The sequence below is a fragment of the Salvia splendens genome, chromosome 11 (genome assembly GCF_004379255.2).
Source record: "Salvia splendens isolate huo1 chromosome 11, SspV2, whole genome shotgun sequence".
NCBI lineage: Eukaryota > Viridiplantae > Streptophyta > Magnoliopsida > Lamiales > Lamiaceae > Salvia > Salvia splendens.
The window spans coordinates 11497739-11517861 of record NC_056042.1 but is presented as its reverse complement, the minus strand read 5'-3'; the positions used below and the strand labels follow the sequence as shown (position 1 = coordinate 11517861).

The following is a 20123-nucleotide window of genomic DNA, read 5'->3' as shown; positions in this document are numbered from 1 at the left end:
TAAATAATAAATTCATTACATTTATAATAAATTAGTTGCATGTGGAACAAAAAGAGATTTAAAATCATTTTCTATTGTGAGAACATGCATCTCTTTTCTACCGCTCGCGATCGCGATCGCGATACGTACACTAAATAGCCAAGATGTATTGAAATGAATGAGAGATATATGTGTATGCCGTATGTGTGAGATAGAAAAACCGATCGAATTTCATATTGGGAACTTATTGCATCTCATGAATAAAAACTAGTTCCTTCAATGACATCCAATAAAATTGAAACGATACAAAGAAGATTAGCATGACTCTGCCTATGGATCGTGGACATAAATATAAACAATTATTATTTCGAAACTAGCAATCGGAGTTGTGGTGAAGGATGAAAGTTAGGGCTAGGAAAAAAATGATTCTTTTATTTTATTTTATTCTTGAAAAGGTTGGGTTTGCCATATATATGGCCATTTGCTGCTTCCAACAATTGTACTATTAATTCTGTATATCAATTATCTGAGCCATTTAAAATTTTCTTCCTTCTCAATTTGTCTATTGCATCCCACTTGAGATGGCGATGATTAGATTCCAATTTATTATTTATTTTGTTGCTTTAGTATAAAGTTGCATGTATATTCCACCCTTTTTGGGGTAGCTTGTTTTTGGTGCCTCCATTCCTCCTTTCACCTTTAACTTCATTGAGATTAATAAAAGAATAAATCATGATTTGACTTCTATATAATTGTTTTTCATGATCTTAATAATAATGTAGATATTATAATATAAGGAAATAATAAAATAAAAAATGACCAAACCTTAACCGTGATAAACTAAAAAGTAAACTATGCATGGAAATGATTTATAACAATCTCTTTTTATTGTTTTATTATTTTAAAAAAATTACTTATTTAATTTGAGTAGTGCAAATGATCATGTAGTCATTTCATTGAAGATTGGTATAAAAAAAGTTTAAACAAGAAGAATAAAAATGCTTTACTAAAAAAAGGAATCAAAATGCATGATTTTTTTACCATGATTTTTTGGAACTCTATATCGTTGATATTCATTTTTCCACTCTATTTTCTACCTAAATTGATGGGCTCCCAAATTAGTGGTCCTTGAGTGGCAAGCTGGCTGATGAGATCAAATAAGAAATTTATAGGTAGATTGGACGGTGATACTGTAATTTCTATAAAATAAAGATAAATGTATATATATGATGCCCTATTTAAATTCAATTAAATTATTTTATTATTAGTTATATTATTTTGTAGAATTGAGAAAATGATATGGAAAATTTTGAAAAAAACGTCACATAATTTCGAGTTTGAATTGAATAAAAAGTTCATTTTTTTTCTTAAATATATAGATATTTAATTTAAAAGTGTACTATTGTTTCAAATTTATAGAGTGATTAATATGTAATTTATTTTAAATTAATTAATATTTATAACTTGACTATAATAGTACTATAAAATATCTAAAACGTTGTACACATTATCGATCTTAACAAAACCAATTATCGTAATGATTTCAAGATGAGATTTCATTATTAATTTTGTATAATAGTAACAACAAAGTAGAGACATTATGGGCCCAAATAGGTAGTGAAGGTGCACCTTGACCAGTCAATGTTTAAGTTGTTGTATACATGAAAATAATGTATTCTACGCAAATTGATCGTTGTTTCTTTCCAATCATTGCTGCTTTAATTCTGACCCGTAACATTACTACCCAAATACTAGTAATTCTAAAAATTGTGCCACTTCAAGATTTTTAAATAGGATGAAATTTACTTTTAATAAACATTTGAGTAACACAAAATATTTTAATATTAATATTAATTTAACCTGGAAATGGGACTTGGTATATACTCCCGTCCCACAATAATTGTCACTATTTTCCATTTCGGTCTGTTCTACAATAATTGTCACACTTCATTTTTACCATAAATGGTAGGTAGGTCCCACATTACACTAACTCAATTTACTCATATTTTATTATAAACCAATATAAAAAAGTGGGTCCCACATTCCACTAACTTTTCCAGCCAACTTTTTTTACATTTTTTAAAACTCATGCCCACAATAAGAGTGACAATTATTGAGAGGGAGTAATACATTTTTATTCTATTAACTCCTTAGGTTTCCACAACTCATTGTTTTAGGCCTACAATATTTTTTACTACTTCTCTCAATTAAAAACAACACTGGCAAACCTCGTCTGTTCTTAATAATAAATGAGGGTTGTAGATGTTGTTTTAATACAAACAATAAATAACTGAAAAATTAGAAAAGCAACCACTTACACACCCTACAAGAGAGTTGCATGTTATACAGTGATCATGGACGGAGCCACAAATTCTATATAGATGAGACACAAATACATATAAAAGGATTAGAGAAGTGACATATATAGGGGATATTTCAAAAAAATTTAAAATTAATGATCAAAATATTAGAGCACCCGCAACGCGTGCCGCCGGCGTTCCGCGTGCCATTCCGCCGGAACGGTTTCGCCGCGGAACGCGTTGCGGCGCATCATTCCGCTCCCATTCCGTGCCGGGTGCCGACGGCCGCCACGCGCTGGGGCGACGTGGCGCTCCCCGCTTCGTGCGTGCTTCCCACTCGCCGGCCCGCGAGTGGGACACGTCAGCAGATGACGCAATAATTAAATTTTTTTAAAATTGATTTTTAAATTTTTTTTTAACGGTAATATTACCGTTTTTTAAACTTTTTTTAAATTTATTTTTATTTTTATTTTTATTTTCTTATTCTATAAATACACCTAATTTATTACATTTCACACACAACTACACATCTACTCTTCATAAATCAACATCAATTCCTCTCCAATTTTCTATTTCAATCTCCTTCACAAAATGTCCGGCGACGGGAATTACGGCGGTGGCGGCCCCGGTGGGTGGGATCTCAACGCGTTCGGCGATTGGGAGACAATGTACAACACACTTGGTGGTTCCAGGTCGTCGACGCCGGGCACCCAGGGGTCGGCGACGCCGGGTGGGTACCAACCACCCACTTTCGATGTGGATGCCTACGCTCGACCACCCGGCTCGCGGCTTTCTCAGGGTTTGTCCCAGATTCGGGAGGATATCCCCGTTGAACCCACCCAGGGAGGAGGCCGAGGCGGTGGAAGCTTTAGGGCTGCGTCTGAGGCACCCGAGGAGGAGGAGGAGGAGGAGGAACTGGAGGATCTGGGCCGGCATCCGTACAACAACGAAGAAACTAAGGCGGTGTACACCGCCTGGCTAACCGTCTCGTACGATCCGATCGTCGGGAACCAACAAGCCGCCAAGTGCTTCTGGGAAAAGGTCCGTGATGTCTACCACCAGACTAAGCCGAAAGGGGCCCGGAAGCGCAAATATACAATGCTCCGTGCTCACTTTGGCCGAGTCGACGTACAGGTCAAAAAATTTTGCGGCATCTACTCGGCCGAAGCGACGAACTACTAAAGCGGAGCTTCGGGCGCCGACATTCTGAGGGCGGCTTTGCGCGTCTTCTACCAGGACACCGGTCTACAGTTCAAATATGTTGATATTTGGCAGCTCGTCAAGGACGAGGAAAGGTAGGCCGGCGGTGTCCGCTCGAGCTCGGGCTCAACCTCAAAGAGCACGAAGCACACGGCGAGCGGCAACTACTCGTCTGGTGACACCGGTGAGGCCAGCGAGGGTGAACCGCAGGTGTTTGGGGGTACGGGGGATCCAACGCCCGACGAATACGAGGGATCCAGCCGTGTGCGCCGTCGGCCGCAAGGGACGAAGGCGGCGAAGGCGGCTAGAGCGAGGAATGGCCGAGGCGAATCAAGCCAGTCGGCCTCGGGATCGGGCTCGCGGGGAGGCTCGGACACACTTATGGTGGCGTACATAACCGCTACAATGGCGGACACTTCCCGCTTCTCGTACGCCCAATTCACGGCCTGGTGGAACGGAATTGTGCATATGGCAGGACTACTTGGTCTTCCTCCTCCCCCTAAACCTCGACCGCCTCCGGAGGATGATTCGCCGGTGGAGTAGTTTTTTTTATTTTCCCACGTTTAATTGTGTGTTTTTTATTTTGTGTTTTTTTATTTTTTTAGGATTTTAATTGTGTGCTTTTTTTATTTTTTTTAAGTTTAAGTTGATTTTTTTTTAATGTTGTGTGTTTTTTAATAAAGTGTGTTTATTTTTTATTAATGTGTGTTTATTTAAATTGAATTGGGTTGGAAATAAAAAAAAAATGAAATTGAATGAATAGTAATTTAAGGAACGGTTAAGGAACGGTTAAGGAACGGAGGGTTGCAGGTTCCGTTCCTTAGTTAAGGAATGGAGTAAAAAAGTACAGTGGGGCCCTCAAATAGTGGTTTAAGGAACGGTATAAGAACAACGTTGTGGATAGCCTTATACATGATTTTTTTGAGGTGGGCATTGCCCCTAATAGATATGTCCCTGGATGTGATTGGACGAGGATCGAGGGGGAGGCGCGTGAGCCTTCGCTCCATCTCGTGACGTCCTTCACCAAAATCCACTTGCAATGCGTCTCATATTGCGAACACTCTCAATTCATGAATTAAATGTATTGCGGACGCTCACAATTCATGAATTTTATCTAATGCACTATTTTTTTTAATAATTTATTTATCATATTGTATATCATCAACATAGTTTTTTTTAACATGACACCTAATTGAAAAGGATTGAAACACCTAATGTGATGTATTTTTCACCTTGCCTTTTTGAGTCAACCACGTTGGGGGACAAAACACATTCACGACTCAGAGAAAATATAGCAAAGAAACATGCCTGCAAAACCTAATTCTAATTTCAAATGCACACGTTGCTTGCTAATTAATAGGAGTACTATTTGTTTTTCTTCCAAACTTCTTTATTTATTTTCCCTTTATAATTATTCCACGAGGACAATTAGACAACGACTCCCAATCTACATGCCTTTACTATTTTCCATCATAAAATTTCAATAAAGGAATAAAAATAAACCCCTGAAAATTAAAAAGAAAAAAGAATAAAGTAGTATATCTTAAGTATGTCAATTCAATACGAATTGAACACGCCCCCTACCCATTAAATCCAAGCCGTTGATCTTAGTGATAAGGCTTCATCAACGGCGAGATCAATGCTTATTCATTCTCTCCACACACATCGCAAAAGTAGAATACCACTTCATTGATACCATACTAAAACAAAAATAAATAAATATATATACATAACAATTTTTTTCATTTAATAAAAAAGAGTTGCATATTCATTTGCATTTCATTTCAATTGAATTTAACATGCATGAACATTTCATTTTCGACCTATTTAAACAAGCTGAAATCATGGCATTGAATCTCAACAAAACACCAAAGACAAAAGTGAGAGGGTTTTGTGCATCATAGTCTTTGGCAAAAACAAATCTTGCGATAAAAAGAAAAAAATGGTGCCACCATCTGATGCTTTATCCGTCGGAAAACTGACGCCGGCCCTCGGGTCGAGGAAGGCATACGTGACTTTCTTGGCCGGAACCGGGGACTATGTGAAAGGGGTGGTCGGTCTGGCCAAGGGTTTGAGGAAGGTGAAGAGCATCTACCCGCTGGTCGTGGCGATCTTGCCTGACGTGCCAGAGGAGCACCGTGAGATCTTGAGGTCCCAAGGCTGCATTGTCAAGGAGATCGAGCCGGTCTATCCACCGGCCAACCAGACTCAGTTCGCCATGGCGTATTACGTTATTAACTACTCTAAGCTTCGTATTTGGAACGTAAGTTATCTTTTCATGCACACGACGAAACTACTAATTGTTAGTATTAAGTGTACGACTTAGTGTGCGTGAGTTGGCCTAGTGGTTGATGTCTCAGCCAAATGTCACTGTGACACAATCTTTAAATTTATATTCATCTGCCTATAAAAAAAGTACTGACTTAGGAAATATTTATATTTTATGAATTAAAATGCTTTTTTTGGTTGGATATTGTTATAAATCTTGAAACACAAGTCGATCTTCCCTAACATATGCATTTGATTACTGACGTTTGGTTGAAAATCTTTACCTACTAAAGTATACACTTTGGAAAAGTTTGATGCTTATTAAAGTGATGGCATAGTTGTTTTCCTATTCTAAAAGCAGGATTTGTTTGAAACACTAATTTGTGTTCTAAGGGTGTAAATTGGTCATCTATGTGACTACTTTTAAGATTAATCAACTTCATAAATATGTAACATCTATAAAACACAAAATCATGACACCTATTTACCATGATAGGAAATAGTATATATATGAAGACAAAAAAGAATTCGAAAGATGTCATGCACCTAGAAAACACCTCAATCAAGACAAAAACAATTAGGACAAAAGAAGGCAACAATATCTTTAGCCAAAGAAAACTATGTTGTTATCCTCCAATTTCATGTGACCTAAATAATTAACTAACTTACATAGCTTCTTTTATCCAATTTCTTGATACATACATTTTGTTTCCAAACAATTACAGTTCCTGGAGTATAGCAAAATGGTGTACCTCGATGGAGACATCCAAGTTTTCGAAAACATCGATCACCTCATGGACACCCCAGACGGCTACTTCTACGCCGTTATGGATTGCTTCTGCGAGAAAACATGGAGCCACTCTCCACAATACGCCGTTGGGTACTGCCAGCAATGCCCTAACAAGGTGACCTGGCCGGCTGAGATGGGCCCCCCTCCCCCGCTCTACTTCAACGCGGGCATGTTCGTGCACGAGCCAAGCAAGGCTACTTATGAGACCCTCCTCGAGACTCTCCAGATCGCCCCCACCACGCCCTTTGCAGAGCAGGTAAACAACATTCCCATCACTCAGACCCCAAGTTTGATTCACTCAATAGACTTTGAGTCAGTTCGTTTATTTATTTGCACTGCAGGATTTCCTGAACACCTTCTTCAACCCAATCTACAAACCTATCCCGCCGATCTACAACCTGGTGCTCGCCATGCTGTGGCGCCACCCTGAGAACATCGAGCTCGAGAAGGCTAAAGTTGTCCACTACTGTGCCGCGGTAATTGCATCTTCACTGCAAAAAAACGTATCTTAAAAAAATTGAGACGCAATTACTAGCATTTGGAAAATTTTAAAGATAATCATAATTTAGGATGCAAAAGAAAGCGACTTAAGTTGAGGGAAAAATATCTCAATTTTTAATTTTTTAGGACGTTTCTATTTGTGTCCCCTAATTTTAGTTGGGACACTAACAATAAGGACACTTATGAAGCGTTGGTGTATATTTAGACACACAAATTAGCGTCCATAATAGCATTAAAAAGTGTCATAATCAATTTTTTTTTCGTTGAAGTGCTTTTAGGTTAAAATGATATTAAAAAACGTATTAGTAATTCTGTTAGCAATTGAAACTGATATAATTATCCCACATCGGTGTACAAAGAGAACTGAAATCACTGTATAAGTCTCGTGAGCCCCTCCTCCTATCACCAGTTCGTTTTAGGATGGAACGCATGGATTTTATCAAATTCTCATACGAAATTGTTTTCAGGGGTCGAAGCCATGGAGGTACACTGGGGAGGAGGCTAACATGGATAGAGAAGACATCAAGATGCTGGTGAAGAAATGGTGGGACATCTACAATGACGAATCCCTCGACTACAAGCCGGAGGAGGAGGCGGATGAATCCTTCTCCAAGCCATCCATCTTGGCCTCCCTCCCTGAACCCGCGGTTTCGTACGTCCCGGCGCCCTCCGCTGCCTAAACAACTACTATTCCTACCTCTCTATGGCCAACTTAATTTGCTTGTTTTTCGTGTAAGAAATATCCAAGTTTGTCTTGTGTTTGAATGTGTAATGTAATGAATTAAACTAATTAAGCAGTATTGGAATGTAAGAGTTCTACTGCAGTTATTATGAAAATATCTATTTTATTCAACTCTATTTATCATCACAAATTATCACTATATTTCAGCTTGTTTTTATAGCCACGGAATTCAATATAAATGTATGAGCTTCTGTTTTTAAATATGTTTTTGTAAGAACATTGTCATTCATTACACGTAGCATCTAGACACATCTAATATGAAAAAAAAACTAAGCATAACTTTGGAAATAGTTTTTGTTAGAATTTAGTAACGGCTGTTATTTGTTCCGTTTATGAATATTTTAGCCAACAAAGAAACAAAATGAATTTGGAAGTATCCAATTTTGAATTTCATGTGGTCGAATTGAAATTCTGGGCATGAATTAGACCTTGCCATATTAATCATGCGTGAAGAGAAAAAAATTGCTGTCCACAAAAGCTGGTTTTTGTTATTGTATTGTTTTGGTCTAATTCCATTTAATCACTTTTCTTCATACCTTGACATAAATTAATTAATCAATCAATATTTAACTTTTATTAGTAATTTATAGTAAAAGTAATGATATCAATAATTAATACTCCCTGACTCCCTACATCAATAAAAAAATTGTCATATTGTGGACGCTGACTATTTCTAATAAGATTGTTGTTAGTGCGAGTTGAACTAAAGTCTCACTTTAAATATGTAGTATAGTTAGTATTGTCAATTGTGTGGACTCTACCACTGTAGACAAAATGTTAGTTCTTTTTTCTTGTGGAAGAAAAACATTGTGGCACATTTTTTTTATGGAGGGAGAGGGTAAATGATGTGAACCCGATGAGTTGATTTGGGCCCGAGAGCGAAGACAAATTGAAGGCAACCCGATGAGACGAGTGGTCTCCAGAGGGGTCTACTCGACCGAGTGGCTCCATACCCGGAATGTCGATCGGTCGAGTCAAAGTGGCTCAAGATATTCCATAGGGGTCTACTCAAACTCAACTGAGTGATTCCACACCCGGAATCCACTTAGTTGAGTCATACGTCTGGAATTGTGACTTTCTCCCTAAGAATTCCCTATTTTACTCTGTTTTAGCCCCGACTGCAACCATGCTAGAGGTGACAATTGCATGTTCCTTTTTGAGTTCCCAGATTTACATGGTAACAACTAACAAGAACGAACGTCTATCATTTGCCATTTTGTAGCAGTTCATAGATGATTCCTACTTTCTTATTATCATTCACTTAAGTGCGCAATAATACTTAATTAGTTTTGCACAATTATCCCACATCGGATATGCAAATGAAGTTATCTCCAAAAACTTCCCGCCATAAGTGAGCCACTTCTTTTGACAGAAGAAATAAAGAATTGATATTTAAAAAGTTGAAGTGGAGAGAGTAAAGTATGAGAGAGGGAAAAAGTAGATCGGGTAAAAAGAATAAAGTAGGTGGAAAAAAAGTAAGAGAGATGATTTTTTGCTTTAAATTGGAAATGACTCACTCTCGAAAAGTAAAGTGACTTGCTTATGGTGAGACGGATGGAGTATAAAAGAAGAGGTTTGTCGATGTAGAAGCCCGTACCTTTCTCGGCCTGACTAATATCTGTTCTTATTAATTTAATATCTGATATGTGGGTCATTGGCTCATACGATATTAAATATATTTTTTGATGGGCAAGGTCCATCATAGTAGCTTACTACTTGGGTCTTAAAGCATTGCCTGGGTCTTCAAGCGTTGCCCATGCGTTGCACTACACTACTGCACGGCCTTGCGCACCACACTATTTCAAGTACAACCATTACATATTTTGATATTTTGATTTGTAATTATTTTCAACAAAATAACCGTAATGGTTTTATACATTTAATACAAATCAAGCAGTGGATAATGTTATAAGATTGCCTGTGGTTCAAAAAATCGAATCTATTTTCATGTACATTTCTCGTATAGAAAAATGTTGCATTGATAGCAATAATGAAACAAGAAGGTGGCCAATAGAGCTTTTAATTTATGTGTTTCTATTTACTTTATTGTTTTGGAATTGAATGTAGTTAACTAATGTTGGAGATCTTCACTCAGTAGGATTGATATTAGGGGTTAAGCAAAAATACTGAAATACCACACTTATCGTATTGAAAAAGATATCAAATATACTGATTTTTCGGTATACCGCAACTTTGAACTTTTGGTACTGTATGATACTGCACCAAAATCTTTCGGTACGGTAATAATATCAGTTTTCCTATACCGCGGTATTATACCACGATATACCGAATTGTTGGTGTAAACCGAAAAGTTGGTATATGTTAAAATATTATATAAATATTATATTATAATTAATATATTATATCGTGAGTATACCACGATATACCTAATTCTTGGCATAAACCAATAAAAGTGCATTTATCCCACATCCAACATGAGAAAGTAAGTTGTATTCGAATGATAAACACTCTTTCCGTCCCACAATTAAAGTAACATTTTGTCATTTCGATTAGACCCACAATAAGAGTCACATTTCACTTTGACCATAAATGGTAAGTAGGTCTCACATTCCACTAACCCACTTCACTCACATTTTATTATAAAACCAAAAAAAAAAGTGAACCTCATATTCCACTAACTTTTCCAACCCATTATTGTTTACATTTCTTAAAACCCGTGCCCACACGAATGTGACTCCTATTGTGGGACGGAGGGAGTATAAAAGAAGAGGTGCGTAGTTGTTGAAGCTTATACCTTTCTCGGCCTTTTGGCTACAATCAAGTGTAATATTTGTTCTTATCAGTTTAATATTTAGGGTTTAATATGTGGGCCATCGTCTCACACAATATTAAATTTATTTTTCGAGGGTGAAGATCCATCCAAGTATCTTGCTACTTGGGTCTTCAAAGGTCACCCATGCATTGCACTATTGCACGAGCCTGATGTACCCCGCCAATTCAAGTTCAATACTTACTTGGGTATCTAATTTTATTGTACTTAGTAGTTTACTTTTTATTATTTATTTTATGATTTTCCATTTTTAGTGTATTTTAAATTGATTTTAGTTATTGAAAGCTTCTAACTTCTTCGCTCTTCTCTTTGCTGTATTATCATTGGATTACTCAAGTTGAAATGTCAAACTGATCCAGCTGACTAGATCTGACTTGAGTGAGAGCTCAAAAGCGCTTCCAAAACCTTAACCCATAATACTATTAATTAGTATAGGGAAGTAAGGATCAATCCCACAGAGATGATGTGTTTAACATTGGTTGTGGACACTAATGGGATGACTGCTGCCACGCTTCACTACGGTGGGTTATGACTGTCAGTCTCGTGCAAATAGCATGATAAAGTAAAACTTTCCTAACGACTTCATCTTCTTCAAAGAATCAACATGGAAAGCAGAGTAAAATCAAATCTGGACTCTTACGAATGACAAACTCATCAGAAAAATGTGTAGATTGTAATCTGCATCTAAGAACTAAACTACGTTCACGTAAACAAGAAACTAACCCATGATCATGCATAACTTTCAACTAATCTATCCGATCTAAACACCCTAAAATAATCCGACCATAGTTTCCTTCCTTGCAATCGAAAGAAAACATGAATCAGAACTCAGATCTAACAGAATCAAATAGCAACCAAGCATTTGAGCTAAGCTAAGCATCGCAAGAGAGAAATCAGAAACAGATCAGAGAGATCGTGCATAACAACAGAGAAATCCAAATGAAATTGAAGTCATAACACTAAATTACTAGAATAAAAAGTCACAAGAGTTGCATCAAAACATAAACAGAAGGCAAACTAAAGAAAAACAGGAAACAGAACCAAACAATAACAATGACAAAAACCAACACCAACCCACAACTAAACTAAACAAGGTTGAGAACCAAGAGTGTATGTGACTGGGATCAGGAGTTTTGAGTAGTTTGAGCTGGCATTTCAGCTTTGGAAGTGAGCTGAAGACTAATGAGCGTCACCGGCTCCCTCCTTCCTCCTTCTCTATTTCCCTTTATAGGAAGGCGTGAGGTCTTGATCCTTAGGACATTTTTTCTCTGAAAAGTCTGCTTGACCCTTTACCCTTGGGGATCTTTCTTGTGTGACGCATCAGTCTTCTAATTAGGTGCTCCCGCTGCATGCCATTTGATCCAACTTGATCCGTTTGCGCAGCAAATTTGACTCCTTCTCCTGATCCATTCGTCCGCCCAGTTGATCAACTCGTTTTATAAAAATGGCGGACTTTCATACACACCTGGCTCAAAATTACACGTTAGTTCACATGATTTTATGTAGTTTTATGACAAAACATATGCGTGAAACGAGCCTCATCAAACTGCTCACACTTAACCTATACTTATCCTCAAGTATGAAAGAGAAGAAAAAGAAAAGAGGCAAGTTTCAGACATGGTTCTTATTCAAAAGCATTGTAGAACAAACATGTAAAAGACCTAAAATGGAAGAGCACAGAAGTTAACTAAACACATAGACATATAGAAATAAGAGATAGAACTGGTTTATATTATTTGGCAATCGTCCCCACAAGCTTAAGGTCAATCCAATTGTCTATAGTCTCAGATTATTTTCCCTCCTCTCTTCTACCTAATCATGTTTGCCTGTTTGTCAAGATAGCTTCTATTCTTCCAACTGTTGGATTCACTCAGTTACTCAATCCTCACCATAATTGTTAGGTCCATTCACTCATTCATTTTGCCATACCATTGATGCTTTGAGAATCACCAACTTAGGACAGTTCCTTAATGTCTTTGATCAGGTTGTAATGGGGCCAACAGGGCATTATGTGAGATAAGGTGGAAGTCCTAAGGGTTCTAAGTTAATAACTGATAACAAAAATCTGTGAACATGTGAACTTAGAGAAAGAACCAGAACAACCTCCCTGGTTATTCTGATTGTTTCCCATATATTCTTTTCCCTTTTTTTCTTAGCCATTCTAGCTTTATACACCCTTTTATCTCTTCTTTTTTTCTAGACCAGATTCTATGATTCCCCCTCTTGTTTTTATTTTCTAAGGTTTCTCAATTTTTTGTGTGGGTCAAGCTTGCATAGACCCTTCCCTTTTTGCTTAAAAGCTTATTCACACTTCTTCTCTCTTTTTTCTGGGTACATATTTCTTCACATTTTTTTTTCAGATCAGCCAGCCTATTCTTTCTACCCCAAATTGGTGAGTTGCCTCAACCCTATCCCTTCCGTTCACATGTGGATAGAACTTTTGATTTTCAAAAGAAAGGTTAAGTGTTTGGGCTTCGAGGTGCATTCTAATGGTTGCCCTTATAATGAGACTGGTCATGGTTCGAAAGAATTTAGGCTCAACTGGTTATTCCCTAATGCCTTTAGTCCTTACTGCCTTTTGTCATATTTCTCATAGCATCAATGGTAGCCACTCTATTTATCTAATAGTAGAAAGTGTTCTACTCTAGGCTTTTAACTCACATTTTAGAGGGCTTCACAGAAGATCTAGATTGAAGCACTTCTATCGTTCTCACTTCATCCAAACAGATTTTGGTTTATTAAAGGAGAGAATCTCACAAATCAACATGTAACTTTTCTTCAATCTCTCTTACTAAGAGAATTTTGCCTTCATTTTCTTAAACCAGTTCATATCTAAAAAAACAAAGATTCTAACTAAACATGCTTCAAGAATTGACTACACTGACTTTTCCCCCCTACCACTTCATTTCAGCTTGCCCTCAAGCGAACTTGATGAAGTGAAAAACAGGGTAGTAGTGATTGAGCAAAGAAAACTCAAACATCTCACACTTAGACCAAGCATTGGGCTAAGTGGGAGAAGTACACACGTTACTGAGGACAAACAAACAAATATATACAAGACTTCTCACACTTAGACTGTGCAACAGGCTAAGTGGTTGAAGACAAACAAAACAGAGACAAAGAATATGTATTAACAAACCAACTTCTCACACTTAGCCCATTGCACACATAGACCAAGCAATGGGCTAAGTGTGAAAAGGTCACTCAAGACATAAAAACAAGCATATATACAGTTAGACATAAGCATGCTCAAGGAAAACATAAACTAAAGCCGAAGGTAAAATTTACTTGGTTCGTCTTAGTTTAGTTTTTCTTCTGGCTCCCTGAGGAGCCAGAACCCCGGGTCATCTTGGCCCCTCTTGGGAGATGATGAAGTCGGTACTGCTATTATCGTTGGATTACTCAAGTTGAAAAGTCAAACTGATCCAGCTGATCTGACTTGAGTGAGAGCTCTAAGCATTTTCAAAACCTTAACTCACAAAACTATTAATTAGTATAGAGAAGTAAGGATCGATCCCACAGAGATGATGTGTTTAACATTGGTTGCGGACACGAATGGGATGACTGCTGCAGGTGGTTGGCTGATGGTGGTAGTAGGCCTCCTATTCGCAGCCGTTTGGGTGTCTGGGTCATCATCTCTAGAAGTAGGAGCGAGAAATATATGCTGGCGCGCAAAGTCTGATTTCTCCTCCATCCAGGAGATCATCATCCCCACAAGGTCGACGACCTTGATCAGTTGCTCTTTCTGTTCGTTCATCAATGTTCGTTGTGTTGCATTCTATGCAACCAACCCGACCACCGTCTCCTCTATCCTTCTTTTCCATTTGGCATGTACAATCACCTCCTCATTTTCTGCTTTAGCTTCATCCTGAGTGTCTATGGCTGGACCTTCTGGGTTCTCTATAAATTTACTGGTTTGCCCAGAGCTGCCCTTCATCTCCTCCTCATCCTCCTCAGAATCTATCACCACGATCTCCACCACGATCTCCACCAGATTATCTTCCTGCTTGCCGCCTGTTGCTACTTATTCCATTCCTACCGACCGCTCTTTGTAGATCCTCTCCCCTTCGGCCATATTACTCCTTGTATCTCCCTCCTTATTGCCTGTGTCCGCAAGCTTATCGTGTGAGGAAGAGGAAATAAAAATCATGGCTTGAGTGTCAGAGAGAGATGAGGCTTCGTCCAAACTCTCGAGAGAATTTGGCACAGAGGGGGATATTTCTTCGTTTCTGACATTGGTGGCTTGGTAGGTGAACGGGTAGGGTATTTCTCCCTTTGGTCTGATTCTCCTCATTACACCTCTAGGACTCCCTGACTGTGAATCGCTCGGAGACGTCTCCGGAGACTGAGTGGATTCGGTGGTTGATGACGACGAGGTTGTGGGTGTTGGGGGTTCTTGGCGAGGAGTCGCCGGAGTCAAACGCACTCGTCGACCGGATGCGGGCTTCTGGTAACGGCTAGAAGCGGAGGCTTTGTCCATTTTCGGTAAGTCGGGTGGTTTTTGCCTGAAAAATTAAGGAAGGGAAATTGGGATTTCTTGCTTGAGAGATTTTGAGGGTTAACGAAATATGGGTGAGTGGGAGAGAGAAACGCGGATATAGGAGTGTAGGGGAGAGGGAACAGTCGCTTATGACATCAGCGCCTGTTCTCCTTCCTGCGCCAATTTTCAAATTTCAAAGTTAAATGATTCAGCTTTTTACTTCTCTCGGTAAAAAATAAACTTGCACAGTAAGTTCCGCTCTCTCACTTATCCCGCCAAATCCTAACTGAAATTGAAAGAAACAAATTAAGCGATTTTTGTAGAGTACTGGCCAAAGATTCTCTTTCAAGAATTAAAAGATTTAGTATTCAAATTTAAGACTCCCTCCAGATGTGTCCAAAATTTCCAAAATAAAATAAACGAAAACTACATTCCAAATCACGGGCAACTCCCGAAATCCACTTGAACAAGTACCCTGCCCATACATACGTATTGAGCTGAGCAAGTAAATTTCGGGGGTTATTTCCGACTATTAATTACTTGATCAGACTGGGTATGCGTGGTGGGGTTTCTCCTGCCACACATACTACCGATTTATCTACCAATTTTTTAGATGAATTGACGAAGAAAAAGTTATAAGGTAAGATACTCCCTAAAACTTTGTAGTTCCTATTAGGTGGTGGATTTGGTGGAGTCGAAAGTTGTTCCTTGCTTTTTTAAATTTGGCCTGTTTCGACTCCTACCAAGACTTGGGGAGTAGTACTTTCTGCCCAATAAATCATCTTTGCACCTCTGTGCTCTTGGGTGGGTATCTTCCTTTCCTCCCTGTAGTCATCCATCCTCTGGTCTCCGTTGCCATCCTTGCGCTCAACTAGATCAAGCGGTTTTGAGGTTTCTCCTAATTTGATCAGTTAAGAGGTTGGCAACCAGTAGGGGGAACGGTCATCTACTGGGGATCCTGAATTGACTTCTCTTCTTTCTATCCATCCATTTTTCTGAAGGTATATCACCCTCGTGATAACCCTTTTTTTCTTGAGATTCCTGTAGGTCCCTTGAATTTTCTTTTTTTCTTTGGGGCCTAGCCTAATGTTAGGAGACTTTACCACCTTGGACTGTTCAGGCCAAGGTTCAGGCCGCTCGCGGCAGTTAAGTCTCGTGGCTTTTCTTTTATCATGGCATCCATCAGGCTTGTCAATCCTGGGAGGTGGTCATTTTACTTGCGCATTCTTTCCTTCTACTTCAGGTACATGCCTCTCTACTTTTTCTTCGTAGGCATGCTCTGTTTTTACCCGGAGGTAGAATAGCGAAGCGCCAAATCCCTTGCAGCATACGATGTCCTCTCCTTTCTCCCCTTGAGGCTTATCCTCCATCTCCTCTGGAGTTTCGCACGTCATGTCGTAGATGAGAGGTGCAACGATCGCTTCTTCTTCCGCTTGGGACTTCTCCCATGTTGGTTCGGCTTCAACGGCTCCTGTTCTTTCTTGCTTCTCCATCGGGTCCTTTGACTCTTGCTCAGCATTTGATAACTCCTTCTCCTCAGGCTCACTCATACCTTCTTCTTCTACTTTATTCTCATTCACCCTGGCTTGTGCTCAATCTTCTTGTATCCCTTTCATTATATCAGCTAGCAGGGCGACTTGCTTAATCATTTCATCCATGCTGGATTTCTGCTCATCATACGTCTGCTGCATTTCTAGGGTAAGCTCATCATTTGATTTTAAGCAGCGCCTCATGCTCTGCTGGGATACGATCAATCCTCCGATCCTTTCTTCTGTCGAGTCTGCATAATATCTGTCAGCGTTGTCTCAAGTTTCCTGCCGAGGATCTTCTCGGTTTAATTGCTTTCTTATTTTCCGAAGTGTTAGCTTAGTTTAATTTCAAGTTGCTTTGTAGTTAAAGTTTCGATCTTTCTGTACTTCGAATGTCCGCTGTACTCGTTTGGATTCTGAGTATAAAATCAAAGTTGTTCTGTTTTCGTCATCATGTTTACTGTTCCAAGTAGTTAATTTTCATTCTAGTCTAAAATTCAATTGACCTAGTAGTTAAAATTCCCTTGAGCAAGTAGTTAGTTACTTTTCTGTCTAAGGTAAAATCAGTAGTTAAAAACTCATAAAGTTAAAGCGTGGCAGCAGCCAACCCCTTGTTCACTACTCACACACTTGATATACGAGCTTCTCTGTGGGATCGACCCCGAACTTGCCGCTTTACTATTAAAGTAGTGCAAAATTGGGAGTTTATAAATTACATTGGTGGCGTGCGAGAGCGAGAGCAACTTGATCAAGTAGCAACGATATTTGCTAGCTGATCCATCCGGTTCAGTTATCTCTTCCATATAACTTGAATCAAAAAAACCGCAAGTCGCATCCGTAGGTCCGCCAGTAAGACATACTTTTATATATTGGTTTTATAATACAATTTAAATGAGAATGAGTTTATGGAATGTAGGCCCATTACCAACTAAGGTAAAACTGAAAGGTGACAAATTTTTAAGGACATGCGAAAATAAAAACTAGGGACAAATTTCGAGGGAAGGGTAGGGTAATTCCTTTTATACTTAAACAAATTTCGAAGGAAGGGTGGGGTAATTTCTTTTATATTTAATGAAGCTACGTTAAAAGCATAATTCAGATTCAAAACAACAAAATATTAAATTATCCAACATCCAACACGAGAAACAAAATTGTGTTTGAATCATAGTATAAAAAGAAGAGGTGGGTAGATGTTGAAACACATACCTTTCTCGGCCTTTTGGCTAAGATCAAGTGTAGTATATGTTCTTATCAGTTTAATATCTGAAATGTGGGCCATTGGCTCACACAATATTAAATTTATTTTTCGAAGGTGAAGATCCATCAAAGTAGCTTGCTACTTGGGTCTTCTAGCGTCGCCCATGCGCTGCACTATTGCACGGGCCTGACGCACCCCGCTAATTCTAGTTCAATCTTTACTTGGGTATCTCAATTTATGGTACATAATATTATTTTATTTAATACTCCCTCCGTCCCGCACTACTCGCACTTATTTCCTTTTTGGGCGTCCCAAGTTACTTGCACTCTTTCCATTTTTAGTAAAAAATTTCACCAACAGCCGTCATTTTTTACTTTCCTATACACTCATTCCTTAATCTCCGAGCCGAAAAGGAAATGAGCGAGTAGCCCGGGACGGAGGGAGTATATATTTAATGAGGTTCTCTTTTGAGTGTAATTTTGAAATTGATTATAGTTCTAATTGTTTTTGGGGATCTTTCTTTACATAATTATGTTTCACATATAAGTTTATAAATAATTTATATTCGCAATTTGGATTTTATAGTTTTTAAGCATTGAGTTAATTCTAGATATAGACATATCCAATTGTTAGTCACATTCATATGCTAATTAGAAGAATGTTTTTTCTATAGTTTTCGAGTTTATACTCCCTCCATCCCTAATAATTTGTCACGATTTGACCCAACACCGGTTTTAAAAAATTAAATAGAAAGTGAATTGAAAAAGTTAGCGGCATGTGAGACATACTCTTATATATTAGTTTTATAATAAAATTTAAATGAGAATGAGTTTATAGAATGTAGGCCCATTACCAACTAAGGTAAAACTAAAAGGTGACAAATTTTTAAGGATAGGCGAAAATAGAAACTAGGGACAAATATCGAGGGAAGGGTGGGGTAATTCCTTTTATATTTAATGAAGCTACATTAAAAGCATAATTCAGATTCAAAACAACAAAATATCACTTTATCCCACATCCAACACGAGAAAGAAAATTGCTTTTGAATCATAGTATAAAAAGAAGAGGTGTGTAGATCGTGAAGCTCATACCTTTCTTGGCCTTTTGGCTAGGATCAGGTGTAGTATTTGTTCTTATCAGTTTAATATCTGATATGTGGGCCATTGGCTCACACAATATTAAATTTATTTTTTGAAGGTGAAGATCCATCAAAATGGGTTGCTACTTGGGTCTTCAAACGTCGCCCATGTGTTGCACTAATACACGGACCTGACGCACCCCGCCAATTCAAGTTCAATCTTTACTTGAGTATCTCAATTTATGGTACATAACATTATTTTATTTATAATTTATTTAATGAGTTTCTCTTTTGAGTGTAATTTCGAAATTGATTATAGTTCTAATTGATCGTGGGGATCTTTCTTTACATAATTATGTTTCACATATAAGTTTATAAATAATTTATATTTGTAATTTGGATTTTATAGTTTTTAAGCATTGAGTTAATTCTAGATATAGACAAATTCCTTTGTTAGTCACAATCATATGCTAATTAGAAGAATGCTTTTGCTATAGTTTCCTAGTTTATACTCCCTCCATCCTTAATAATTTGTCACGATTTGACACGGCACCGGTTTTAAAAAATTAAATAGAAAGTGAGTTGAAAAAGTTAGCGGCATGTGAGTCATACTTTTATATATTAGTTTTATAATAAAATGTAAATGAGAATGAGTTTATGGAATGTGGGCCCATTACCAACAAATGTAAAACTGAAAGGTGACAAATTTTTAAGGACATGCAAAAATAGAAACAAGTGACAAATTTCGAGGGAAGGGTGAGGTAATTCCTTTTATATTTAATGAAGCTACGTTAAAAGCATAATTCAGATTTAAAACAACAAAATATCGCATCATCTCACATCCAACACGAAAAAGAAAATTGCTTTTGAATCATAGTATAAAAATAAGAGGTGGGTAGATGTTGAAGCTCATACCTTTCGCGGCCTTTTGGCTAAGATCAAGTGTAGTATATGTTCTTATCAGTTTAATATATGATATGTGGGCCATTGGCTCACACGCTATTAAATTTATTTTTCGAAGGTGAAGATCCATCAAAGTAGCTTGCTACTTGGGTCTTCTAGCATCGCTCATGCGTTGCACTATTGCACGGGCCTGACGCGCCTCGCCAATTCAAGTTCAATCTTTACTTGGGTATCTCAATTTATGGTACATAATATTATTTTATTTATTATTTATTTAATGAATTTTCTTTTGAGTGTAATTTCGAAATTGATTATAGTTCTAATTGATCTCTGGGATCTTTCTTTATATAATTATGTTTCACAT

At 37.9% G+C, this 20123-nt stretch overlaps 2 protein-coding genes, 5 non-coding genes and 1 pseudogene across 7 annotated transcripts; 7 read left to right on the top strand and 1 right to left on the bottom strand.

Annotated features, from left to right (window-relative positions):
- Positions 1-249: 249 nt before the first annotated feature.
- On the top strand, positions 250-347 carry LOC121756629. Its single transcript, XR_006041010.1, has one exon. It is a non-coding gene; the product is annotated as a U6 spliceosomal RNA (small nuclear RNA).
- Positions 348-5330: 4983 nt separating this feature from the next.
- Positions 5331-7891, top strand: LOC121754947 (galactinol synthase 1-like). The gene is made up of 4 exons (XM_042150230.1): positions 5331-5742; positions 6473-6793; positions 6879-7013; positions 7506-7891. Exons 1-4 carry the CDS (start codon positions 5422-5424, stop codon positions 7716-7718), a joined length of 990 nt encoding a protein of 329 aa, XP_042006164.1. The 5' UTR covers positions 5331-5421; the 3' UTR covers positions 7719-7891.
- A 1482-nt stretch (positions 7892-9373) lies between these two features.
- On the top strand, positions 9374-9552 carry LOC121756608 (annotated as a pseudogene).
- A 979-nt stretch (positions 9553-10531) lies between these two features.
- On the top strand, positions 10532-10734 carry LOC121756605. The gene has a single exon (XR_006040988.1). It is a non-coding gene; the product is annotated as a U2 spliceosomal RNA (small nuclear RNA).
- A 3615-nt stretch (positions 10735-14349) lies between these two features.
- LOC121754433 lies at positions 14350-15051 on the bottom strand. Its single transcript, XM_042149795.1, has 2 exons — positions 14676-15051; positions 14350-14591 (listed from the first exon to the last, which is right to left on the bottom strand). The coding sequence occupies exons 1-2, from the start codon at positions 15049-15051 to the stop codon at positions 14350-14352; spliced, it is 618 nt and encodes a 205-aa protein (XP_042005729.1).
- Positions 15052-17782: 2731 nt separating this feature from the next.
- On the top strand, positions 17783-17978 carry LOC121756719. Its single transcript, XR_006041092.1, has one exon. It is a non-coding gene; the product is annotated as a U2 spliceosomal RNA (small nuclear RNA).
- An 887-nt stretch (positions 17979-18865) lies between these two features.
- LOC121756591 lies at positions 18866-19061 on the top strand. Its single transcript, XR_006040975.1, has one exon. It is a non-coding gene; the product is annotated as a U2 spliceosomal RNA (small nuclear RNA).
- A 706-nt stretch (positions 19062-19767) lies between these two features.
- On the top strand, positions 19768-19963 carry LOC121756596. Its single transcript, XR_006040980.1, has one exon. It is a non-coding gene; the product is annotated as a U2 spliceosomal RNA (small nuclear RNA).
- Positions 19964-20123: the final 160 nt, after the last annotated feature.